Here is a 12,083-nt window from a genome sequence, read left to right as displayed (position 1 = left end):
GACTTTATAAATGATCTTAAAGTAAGGGAACACTTAAGAGGCAGTGATCATAATATGGTAGAATTCAGACGGCAGGTAGAAAGAGAGAAGGCAAAATTGGATGTAATGGTGTTATAGATAAATAGAGGCAATTACAGGGGCATGAGAGAGGAACTGACAAAAATTGACTGGAAGCAGAGCCTAGTGGGGAAGGTAGTAGCGCAACAATGGCAGGAGTTTCTGGGTGTAGTTGAGGACACAGTACAGAGGTTCATCCCAAAGAAAAGAAAGATTATCTGGAGGTGGGGGAATTAGACAGCCATGGCTGACAATGGAAGTCAGGAAATGTATTAAAGAAAAAGAGAGAGCCTATAAAGTGGCCAAGAGCACAGGGAAATCAGAAGATTGGGAAGATAAAATTCTAGAATTCATTGTTAAGAATGAGATTTCGAAATTCTTGGAAGTGCAGTGTCGGATTAGAACGAGTCAGCATGGATTTAGTAAGGGGCACTCGTGCCTGACAAAACCTGTTAGAATTCTTTGAAGAGGTAACACATAGGTTAGACCTAGGAAACCCTGTGGATGTTATCTACCTAGACTTCCAAAAGGACTTCAATAAGGTGCCTCATGGGAGGCTGCTAAGTAAGGTGAGGGTCCATGGTGTTCGAGATGAGCTACTGGCATGGATTGAGGATTGGCTGTCTGACAGAAGGCAGAGAGTTGGGATAAAAGTTCTTTTTCGGAATGGCAGTAGGTTACTAGTGGTGTCCCGCAGGGTTTAGTGTTGGTGCTGCAGCTGTTCACTTTATGTATTAATGCTCAGGATGAAGGGACTGGGGGCATCTTGGTGAAGTTCGCCAATGATACGAAGTTAGGTGGACAGGCAGGTAGTTCTGAGGAGGTGGGGAGGCTGCAGAAAGATTTAGACAGTGTAGGAGAGTGGTCCAAGAAATGGTTGATGAAATACAATGTGAGCAAATGCGAGGGCTTGTAGTTTGGAAAAAAGAATACAGGCATGGACTATTTTCTAAACGGAAAAAATTCATAAAGCCAAAGTACGAAGGGATCTGGGATTGCTAGTCAAGGATTCTTAAAAGGGTGACTTGCAGGTTGATTCCGTAGTTAAGAAAACAAATGTTATGTTGTCATTTATCTCAAGAGGGTTGGACTGTAAATGCAGCAATGTACTACTGAGACTTTATAAAGCTCTAGTTAGGCCCCATTTAGAATAATGTGTCCAATTTTGGGTCCCACACCTCAGGAAGGATATACTAGCACTGGAGCATGTCCAGCGGAGATTCACATGGATGATCCCTGGAATGGGAGGCCTAGCAGACGATGAATGGCTGAGGATCCTAGGATTGTATTCATTAGAGTTTAGAAGGTTGAGGGGAGATCTAATAGAAACTTACAAGATAATACATGGCTTAGAATGGGTGGACGTTGGAAATCTGTTTCTGTTAGGCGAGAAGAGTAGGACCAGTGGGTACAGCCTTAGAATTAGAGGGGATCAATTTAGAATGGAAATGAGGAGACATTTCTTCAACCAGAGAATGGTGGGCCTGTGGAATTCATTACCATGGAGCACAGTGGAGACTGGGACGTTAAATGTCTTCAAGGCAGCGATCGATAAATTCTTGATCTCACAAGGAATTAATGGCCACGGGGAGAGTGTGGTTAAGTGGCGTTGAAATGCCCATCAGTCATGATTGAATGGCGGAGTGGACTCGATGGGCCGAATGGCCTTACTTCCACTCCTATGTCTTATGATATTATGGTCTAACTTGCCAGTGTAGAGGAAACCACATTGTGAGCAGCGAACACAGTAGATTAGATTGAGTGAAGTGCAGGTGGTATGGGGTGGTGTTGTGAGTGAAGGAGGAGGAGATATCAGAATGTCCCCGAGGGAACGGTCCCTGTGAAATGCTGACAATGGAGGAGAGTGGAATATGTGTCTGGCAGTTGCTATCTCAGACTTCTCACTCAAGTTGGCTTTAATATCTCCATTTACCACCCAATGATGACAGAAATGGTGCAGCATCGGTCATGAGATCATGTGACATTCAAAGTGTACATGTACCTTTGTGTGGTACTGGCATTGCCACAAAACTGTTAGCAGGTGACGACAGGTGTGTTTAATTGCCGGTTTTAAATTCAGTTTGGACCAGTTTGCAATATAAAAGATATTCATACTTCCCACAGTTATCACAAAACATCGGTTTTACAATTCTTTTTCAATCCCTCTCCAAACTCCTCCTCTACTCTCACCTCCAACAACGAGAAGGAGCTCGATAACTCCTTTGTCTTTAAGATTAAGGTCATCTGGTCAGCTGCCTCTGTCACTTGCCTTTTGTTTTGTTACCCCAACAGATCAAACCTCCTTCAAGATATATGCTGTAGCACTAAATTTGCATCTTTTAAAATTTCCCTCTGCTGTCTCTGAACACCTTTTATTTTGAAATCTACATTGACTAAACTGCCGACCATACACCTTCCCTTCCTGGTTCCAGTGTTCATTGATGATATTAACAATTGTTTCTCCTCAGGTCCCTCTCCCCTTCAAATCTGCTGTTAACCTCTCTGCAAAACAAAAAAATAGCCTTTTTGCCTTTGTGAACTACTAAGTTATTGCCAACACCCATTACCTCTCCAAATTCCATTTAACTTCCTGTCGTTTCCCAATTCTTGCCCATCTTTCCTGAACCTCCATGTTTGAGTCCCATCAATCAGGTTTCTGCCCCAACCACAGGACCAAAAGAACTCTTATCAGATTCACAATTGACATCTGGTGTGATTATGAGAAATGCAAACTGCTCCCATAGCTGATGGTACAAGGTCTAGAGAACACAGATTTGAAGGGATGAGTAAGAAATACAGAGGGAAAATGAAAAGAAATGTTAATGTAATGAGTGTTAATGATCTGGGACACACCTGAGGTGGAGGTGGAATTGGAAATGATTAATGTTTTTAAAAGAAAATTGGATAGGTATTTGAGGGAATTAAGTTGAAATGTGTGGCACTGGAAAAGCACAGCAGGTCAGGCAGCGTCTCAGCAGCAGGAGAGTCGATCTTTCGGGCATAATCCCTTCATCAGGACCACCTGTTTCTATAGTGCATTCCAGTACCAGAACCCAATATGTCAGGCTTCCTTAAATTAAAAGAAAATTTAAAAATACACTACAAAGGTACTGTAAAGGTTTAAACAGTTTTCAGGGCAGGAGACTGGCCATGGTGAATCAGCTTCCCATCATAGAAACTGCCCATTTTTCGTTTTCATTATGGAGAAGAAAATTGGATATTTTGTATTTTGTTCCAGATGCACCATTCCAGATTATGATTGCATGTTAAAAATTCTTCCAATTCGTTTTCAGAGTGTTGTTATAAATTATTTATTTGAAGCAGATTTATCCTATTCAAAGGTACATTTACAATATGTTATGTAGGTTGGAGCTTATCTTTTTTTTACATAGCCCAGTACTTCTGTTTTAAAGTTATTTCGACTTGAGTTGGAAATCAAGACCCACTGTATCTGGAGTTATTATTGAAGCTAAAGATTTGTTGAAAAATATTAAGTTCCCCAATTTACCTGATTTGCATACCCTGTGTGATGGAAAGCATGGACCAGATTTCTGTATTCGACAAAAATATAATTTATTATAAGTAATAAGACTCCAGCTACAGATAAAAGGTTACAAACTATCAGCATGTAATGAGACTAATGAAAAGCTAAATCCCCTTTTAAATTCCCCCTTACACAAAGAAAACAGACAATGTGAAATAAATTATAGACAGAGGAGAAAAGGTGAAAAGTCAGTTTAGTCGTCTTTGTTTCCAGGTACTGTTTTGAGTGGATTCTTGTGAATCTTCTGCTGACCAGTCATGTTTTTCCAGTTGCTTCCACTAGTTGTTAAGAAACACAAAGTAACTGATACATGTATAAAAAGTCTCTGACTTATCACAGCTTATCACAGTGGTTAGCACTGCTGCCTCACAGCGCCAGAGATCTGGGTTCAGTTCCCACCTCAGGCAACTGTCTGTGTGGAGTTTGCACATTCTCCCTGTGTCTGCGTGGGTTTCCTCCGGGTGCTCTGGTTTCCTCCAACAGTCACAAAGATTGCAGGTTATGTGAATTGGCCATGCTAAATTGTCCGTAGTGTTAGGTGAAGGGGTAAATATAAGGGAATGGGTCTCTTCAGAGGGTCGGTGTGGACTTGTTGGGCCGAGGGGCCTGTTTCCACACTGTAAGTAATCTAATCTAAAAGCTTACAATCATTGTTGCAAGTAAAATAAACTGCTTTCTTTTGGTTTACAATGTGGTGACTACAGAGAATAGAGAGACTCCTCCTCAGTTGGGGAAGAGCTGAATATTTCTCTCTCTCTAACTTGTTCTGAGTTTCAATATTTTCAGTGACCTGAGAGCCTAGCGCATTGTTAGTAGGCAAAAATTCTTTGTCAGCGATAACTTGTCAAGTTCATAGACCAATGCCAGTAAAAGTTGCATTTGGTCAGCATTGTCTGCAACTCAACTCTTCATTTTGCACTTTGCCAAACAGATGTTTGCAAGATTCCTGGCATAGGTATCCAGTTATTTGCTTTTCAAAACCGCAGCAGCCTTGCCATAACATTGGTTTCAAAACAGCTCTTTCTTATCTCAGTCAACAATTTTCTAATTAAATCTCAAAATGAAAAGACATGGTCTTTACAACATTGTAAGCTGAAATCCAGTGAATACAAAAAAAATCAAAAGAAGTGCAAGGAAGAAGACTGATGTGATTTCGGGAAGCTAATAGCTAAATTTTACACACAGTTCTCAGACTATGAGACTGAATGGAAAATGTAAGTTTGAGATGTTTTTAACATGGCTTATAAACTAATTTCAAACCAAATTGTTTTCCTTTACAGACTATCCAAGTAAAACTTACCAGTTCTACTTATGGAAGCTCCATAGGGAGGAACAATGTGGTGAATATTATTGTTCCAGCCAATGACAACCCACACGGTACTGTTCATTTCACACAGACAGTGTACAGAGTACAGGAACCATTGGAAGGAAATTCCAAAATAAATGTCACTGTGAAAAGAAGGTGGGCAATAATTTGTGAAAATTAGATGATTAATCTTTTTATGGTATTTCGGATACACTATAATGGGCCATATTTTGAAAAAGATAACAGTGAGCTTTAACAATGCTCTTCATTATAATGGAGACGATCTGCCAATAATTTTTGGATTTCACATTTAACTATGTACTTGTGTACTCAGTAACTTCTGGAGTATATACCTGCTCAGTTAATTGCAGAATTCCAAAATTGCCATCAGTGATATCTTGCTCATCCACAGGGTGCTCTGTTGTGTCTTCACTGATAGAGTTGACATGAAAGTGCGTGCAACAATCTGAATTGTGCTGTTTGCCCATTAGTTCAACAGTAAAATAGGCTGAAACAGTTAGGCTAGGAATAAGCTTTGATGGCTTCGTAAGTGATGACAACTTAAAAGAAATGCTCTCCATACTTGAAAGTTTGGATAATAAGTGTAAGCTTTAATATCATAAGAAGAAGATGAGCAGATTTGGTAATTCGATTTATTTCAAACATATGCATTACTTTGTTTCTTCTATCTCTTTCCCTTAGTCCTATCTGCCTTCCCAAATCTTTTTTTCACTTGCTGTACATCATTAATACATAATTCATCTTTCCTGCTTTCTGCTTCCTGTGTTGGATTCTGTATGTGTAGTGAAGGTTCTTCAGTTTGTTTGGTTGAAGAACCTCACTATTCCTTGCCCTACTTTGACACAACAGATCCGTTGTAGACATTATCTGCTGGATCAGGTGCCAGATTTGGGCAAATCTTTGCTCTAGGAGTGGAGAGAATTTTGCAGGCAGCTGTCAGTGAGATGAACGATGAATGACATCCATTCTTCACCACTGTTTGCAAAATCTAGGCTCATGCATTAAATAATAAAGCGCAACAACTAAAATACAACATGTTGATCCTTTGCAGTTGATCATATTTTTATCTGTGTAGTCATAGATAACATTATAGCCTCAACTTGTTTATCAGAGTGTAACTGGACATCTTATTAGATGCATAAAAGATAGTCATGTTGAGTTTCACTGCAGAATATGGGGAATGTCTCATTTAAATATGCAATTATCATTGTCAGTGTATACTTATCAAACTGAAAAATAATGAATAGTTTGTGTTGGATTCAATGAGCTGAAAATTAAATAAACTAACGTCAATTCACATGGTGCTGCATTTCAAATAATACAATTGTAAGGTAAAACTCCAAGAGTATGTGGTTTGAAACTATTACAAATATTATTACCATTTCTCAGGGTCTCAGTTGAACGTGTCAGTTAGTTTCCCTTATATAAAAACTACTTTTACTTTTCATGTTGATTTTTTTTTCATTAAATGCAGATAATTTAGGGCAAATACAAACTCTTAACTTTTTCTTTTAGTCATTGAGATGTACAGCATGGAAAGAAACCCTTCGGTCCAACTCATTCACGCTGACCAGATATCCTAAATTAATCTAGTCCCATTTGCCAGCATTTGGCCCATATGCCTTTAAACCCTTCTATTCATGTACCCATCCAGATGCCTTTTAAATGCTGTAATTGTACCAGCCTCCACCAGTTCCTCTGACAGCTCATTCCATACAAGCATCACCCTTTATGTGAAAAATTGTCTCTAAGTCCCTTTTAAATCTTTCCCTTTCACTCTAAACCTATGTCCTCTTGTTCTGGACTCCCCCCACCTGAGGACAAGACATTGTCTATTTATCCTATCCATGCCCTGAATGATTTTATAAACTTCTATAAGGTCACCCCTCAGCCTTTGATGCTTTAGGCAAAAAAGCCCCAGTCTATTCAGCCTGTCCCATAGCTCAAATCCTCCAACCCTGGCAACATCCTTGTTAATCTTTTCTGAACCCTTTCAGGTTTCACAATATTCTTCCGATAGGAGGGAGACCAGAATTGCATACAATATTTCAAAAATGGTCTAACCAATGTCCTATACAGCCACAACTTGATGTCCCAATTCCTATACTCAGTGCTCTGACCAGTAAAGGAAGGTGTACCAAATACTTTCTTCACTACCAGCTCTTTCCTTACATTCATGCTCATTGTGCCCACTGTACTCAATTCCTAAAAGTGCATGAAACTCATGGACGTCTAAGACCATTTGTTCAGCTGCCTGTGTCTTGTTCCTTGACCTCAAGGTTCCATCTTTTCCTGAATCTCTGACATCCAGTCTATTGCCACACTTTCTTGTCTTTTCTAAACTCATCATGTTCATCTCCCAATTCTTTGACCATATTCCCTTTCAACATCTGACCATACAACTTCCTCTTCTCATGATTGATGACCTTGTGAATGTTGCCTATAATCATCAATTGCCCTTTTCTTTCAATTCTCTTATCATCATCATGATATGGGCTTATAGGGAACAGAGATTATGCATAAATGAACAATTTTCTGATTGGCAAAATGTAACGGGTGGTGTACCTTAAGAATCAATGCTGGGACCCCAACCTTTTACAATTTAAATAAATGATTTGGAATGAAGCAATTAAATTATGGTTGCTAAATTTGCTGATGAAACCAAGATAGGTACAAAAGTGAGATGTGAAAAGGAATTAAGGAGACTATAAAGGAATGTGGAAAATTTGAGTGGACAAAAATCTGGCACATGAAGTGTAATATGGGAAAAAGTGAAAATGTCCATTTTGATAACAAAAATAAAAAACAAGCATATTATGTAAATGGTGAAAGATTCAAAAACTCTGAGTGTAGAGGGATCCATGTTTCTTTGTGCATGTGTCACAAAATTGCCCATTTAAGACAGATGAGGAGATACTTTTTCTCACAGAAGGCTGCAAGCTTTTGGAACTCCATGCCAAAAATTGGTGCAAGCAGAATCTTTGAATATTTTTGAGGCAGAGGTGGGTAGATTCTTGTGTTTACGTTGATAATAAGCAAGGGGTTGAAATATTACCAGGGATAGTAAGCAAGTTTGCGTATCAGATAAGACATTATCTTATTAAATGGTGGAGCAAGCTCAAGGGGCCTAGTCCTGTTGCTTTTTCTTATGAAGCACCTGATAATTTTTGTGACATTATAGATGCCATGTAAATGCAAGTTAATGTTATGATCAGTTGCCGTTAAGCAGTGTATGAAACGTGAGCCTGTTGTGATGCCGAAGCTGATCCTGTTGGTAAACATTAATGTGTAGATACATTTACACATGTAGAAACCAAACCTTGAGTTTAACAGGAATGAAAAATCATGTGTAAACGAGATATCAATATGTATTTTGTAACCCAGTGTTCAATTGTCCTTGCTTTCCCTGTAGTGGAGGCCATTTTGGGAAACTGCGAATATTTTACAGCACCTCCAAAATTGATTTTGTGGACCTTTTGGTGAAGGATGGACAGGACATTTTCTCTTATTATGAACCACCAACCACTGGATTTGTGAATGGCCAGCCTATTCTTCATGAGAATGTTTCTCTGACGAGGGATGCTTTTCATACATGTGCATCTATTTGTCTCAAGGAAGAAACTTGTTCAGCCTTCTCGTTTACAAATTTCTCTGGGATAGCCCAGTGTTCTTGGGTAGCTTCATTGCCAAACATACTGACAAACAGTACAGAATTCATAACATATCGCAAGAACAGTTCGAGTGTATCTGCTTTGCTGAGTGCCCAAGCGACAGCTGGTAGCGACTATGAGCCAGTCACTGGATTATGGGCGAGCATGCATGATGGAGAAGAGTTTGCTAATCTCTCAGTTACAATACTAACTGACAGCATACCTGAAGGTGATGAAAAATTTGCCGTTTTACTTTTGAATGTGGAACTGTTGAATGGAATGGTCATTCCAGCAAACCAGCCCACAATCGGCCAACCAAATATCTCCACTATTGTAATAGCTATGAATGGAGATGCATTTGGGATCTTTTTGATATACAGTACACATCCAAATGCCACAGATAAGGGGAGTTATCTTGAAGTAATGGAGGCAACTCAGACGACAGTGCAACTGGTCATAGATAGGAGTGGTGGGAGTCTTGGTGAAGTAACAGTGGAGTGGAGTGTGGTTGGTGGTACAGCTACAACAAACATTGATTTCATTGGTGATGGCGAAATTTTAACATTTGGAGAAGGTAAGGAAATTATGTGTGTATGAATTAATGTGTTTTTTTGATGATTTCATCATTTTTAGCCCATCCTGTATTCAAACTTAATGTGTATTTCTGGCAGTCTATTATGACAATTTAATGACCTTTTGTATTTTTCTCTTAACATGGACTTTTGTCACCCTTTTTCCTAACCTTGGATTGAGACATGTCCAATAATATGCCTGGAATGCACAAAGAAGGTCTGTGTTGATGATTATTCTCACACCACCCATACTTTCTCTCAGTTGATCAGTATATTCATTTTGTTCTGTCACTCTCTTGCATTTACCTAACTCTCTTTTAAATACATATGTGAAGTTATGCTATGATCCCAGCCGATAGTAATATTGTAGAAGTCATCCCAGAATGAAATCTGGCCTGATGGATCATATGTTTCATTTTTGCATTACCATGGTTACCATGGTGGTCAGTCATGAAATATTCATGGGAGACTGCAGACATGTCTTAACAACAAAACATGAATTTATTACATGAAATAGATAAAGAAAGAACAAATAGAGCTCTTTGTAACATTGTTGGAAAGACCATAACACAAACTGCAAAGCAGTATTTTAATGTGTTCTCCAACATTTTTTTAACAAATACTCAAATCCAGAGAAATTTCACTTCTACCTCAACTTCTTCAGGTTTTACTTAACTGGATCCTCTCAGTTTCTTTTACTTGTATGCGGAGACAATTTACGATTTTTCTGAGTCCACTGGCACAAAGCTTTTGCAATTCTGATGAACCTTTACTTATTCCATTCTAATAAATTGAGGATTTCTATCCACATTCTGCTGACTTGTAAATCCATAAACTAAAAAACATTGGCAAGGATAAATGCTTCCCTTGAAATTCCGTATTCTCATGCTGGGCGGAACTCTTCTACATTCTGAACTGAAATCATGAACCTTCTATTTTGAAGTCAAAATTAAACTAATAGTCTTAATATGTTTACTTTACCTGTCATAAACTCAACAGTGCAATTTTATCCATTGACATGACAGTAGTTCAGCCAGACACATAACTGCAGTCAATAACTTCTTTTAAGAACTTCAGTTCTTGAAATTGAAGCGCTTCATTCAAATAACTGACCTGTCCTTTTAAAAAAAAGACTTTCTCAGAATTGACCAGTTTCCATTTGTTTCTACTTTAAAAGCCAAAACAAAATATTGAGTCAAGTCTTGATCAAACTGTACAAGGCAACAATTGGACAACACCTGGAATGCTGTGAACACTATCCAACGAAAGATATCTTGACATTGGAGGCATTATATAATGGTCACTAGACAGATCTGTGCTATGGAAGGTCTTTGACTTATAAGGAGAGTTTGAGTAGGTTGGCTGTGTACTTGAAGAGTTTTGAAGAATGAGAAGTGACGTTATTGATATGTACAAGATTCTTAAAGAGGTTGACAGGGTAGATGCAGGAAGATTATTTCCTCTTGTGAGAGAGTCAGTGGCTAGATGGCATAATCTCAGAACAGGGGGCTCCCTATAAGACAGAGATGAGGAGGAATTTCTTCTATGAAAAGGTAGTTAATCTGTGAAATTCTTTACCACAGAGGATTGTTGATGCTGGGTCACACCATATTCAAAGCTAAGTAGACAGATTTTTAATCAGTTAGGGAATTGCAGCACATAGGTAAAGATAAAGTCATGGTAGTCCTACCAGATTATAGGGCTGCTCTCTCATTAAAGAGTTACCAGGATGTTGCTGGAGCTGAAGGGATTGAGTTATAAGGATTGTCTGGATTGGCTGGGATGTTTTCACTGGAGCATCGGAGATTGAGGGGTGACCTTATAGAGGTTTATAAAATCATGAGGGGAATGGAGTAAATGAATAGCAAAGATCTTATCCCCAAAATGGGAAGTTCAAAACTGGGGGCCATATTTTTAAGGTGAGAAGAGAAGGATTTAAAAGGGACCTGAGGGGCAACTTTTTGACACAGAGGGAGATTCATATGTGGAACAAATTGCCAGAGGAAGTTGTAGATTCAAGTACAGTTACAACATTTAAAAGACATTTGGATAACTACATGAATAGGAAACGTTTAGAGAGATATGGGCTAAATGCAGACAGGTGGGACGAGTTTAATTTAGGAAACTTGGTTGGCATGGGTGTGTTGGTCTGAACGGCCTGTTTCTGTACTGTATGATGAAATGACTCTATGACTTGTGATAGTTTAACCTGAGGCTCACCACTCATCAGCTGAGGGGTTGACCCCATTTGAGGTGTATGGTGAAAAGAGGAAGGTGACTTTGAGAATTCTTACTTCAGCCATAATCTCATTGAATGGTGGAATAGATTCACAGGGCTGAATGGCCTTCCTCTGCTCCGACATCTTATGGTTTTTTAAATGGTTTTTAAAATATATATTATATACCTTTCATTAGGTGTAGGTATCGAAACCATTTTCATGCCAGTTTTCTTTTTAAGTCCTAAATGTGTTAATAATAGATTTTCATGGGATATTGATCTGCATAATAGTTTCAAATCATTTGAGATATTCTTATAAAATTTCAACACAAAGTAATAATTTTGCTTAAACAGATGTGTGGTGTTTCAAAATTTCCTTCATAACTATCTGGTTTGGAAACTGTTGAAAGTGGTTTTGCACCTTACTTTAGCCATAAAATATAAATAAATAAGTCAGGAAATTAAAAACGTTTTTTATGTGCAGGTGAGGATAGGAGACTTATCACATTAAACATTGTGGATGATGAAGAACCAGAAGACAATGAAACCATTCTCGTCCGTCTAACACATACTGAAGGTGGCAGTCGTATTCTGCCCAGCTCTGACACTGTCACTGTGGTCATATTAGCCAATGATTATGTTGCAGGAGTAATTAGTTTTCACGCATCCTCCCGGTCTGTCATTGGACATGAAGGTTGGTTTCTGTGTGTAATGG

At 38.7% G+C, this 12,083-nt stretch overlaps 1 protein-coding gene across 2 annotated transcripts in view; it reads left to right on the top strand.

Annotated features, from left to right (window-relative positions):
* The window catches only part of adgrv1 (adhesion G protein-coupled receptor V1), a 571,861-nt gene that overhangs the window by 145,185 nt on the left and 414,593 nt on the right, over positions 1-12,083 (top strand). For both annotated transcript variants that reach the window (XM_043709113.2, XM_043709105.2), the window contains 3 exons: positions 4,882-5,063; positions 8,341-9,152; positions 11,853-12,062. In XM_043709113.2, coding sequence (XP_043565048.2) covers positions 4,882-5,063; positions 8,341-9,152; positions 11,853-12,062 — 1,204 coding nt within the window. The remainder of the gene's footprint in view (positions 1-4,881; positions 5,064-8,340; positions 9,153-11,852; positions 12,063-12,083) is intronic.

This window comes from Chiloscyllium plagiosum, unplaced genomic scaffold, assembly GCF_037043375.1.
Source record: "Chiloscyllium plagiosum isolate Xiang-an unplaced genomic scaffold, Cpla_swu_hap1 HiC_scaffold_2, whole genome shotgun sequence".
NCBI lineage: Eukaryota > Metazoa > Chordata > Chondrichthyes > Orectolobiformes > Hemiscylliidae > Chiloscyllium > Chiloscyllium plagiosum.
This window is presented reverse-complemented; position numbering and strand designations above follow the sequence as displayed.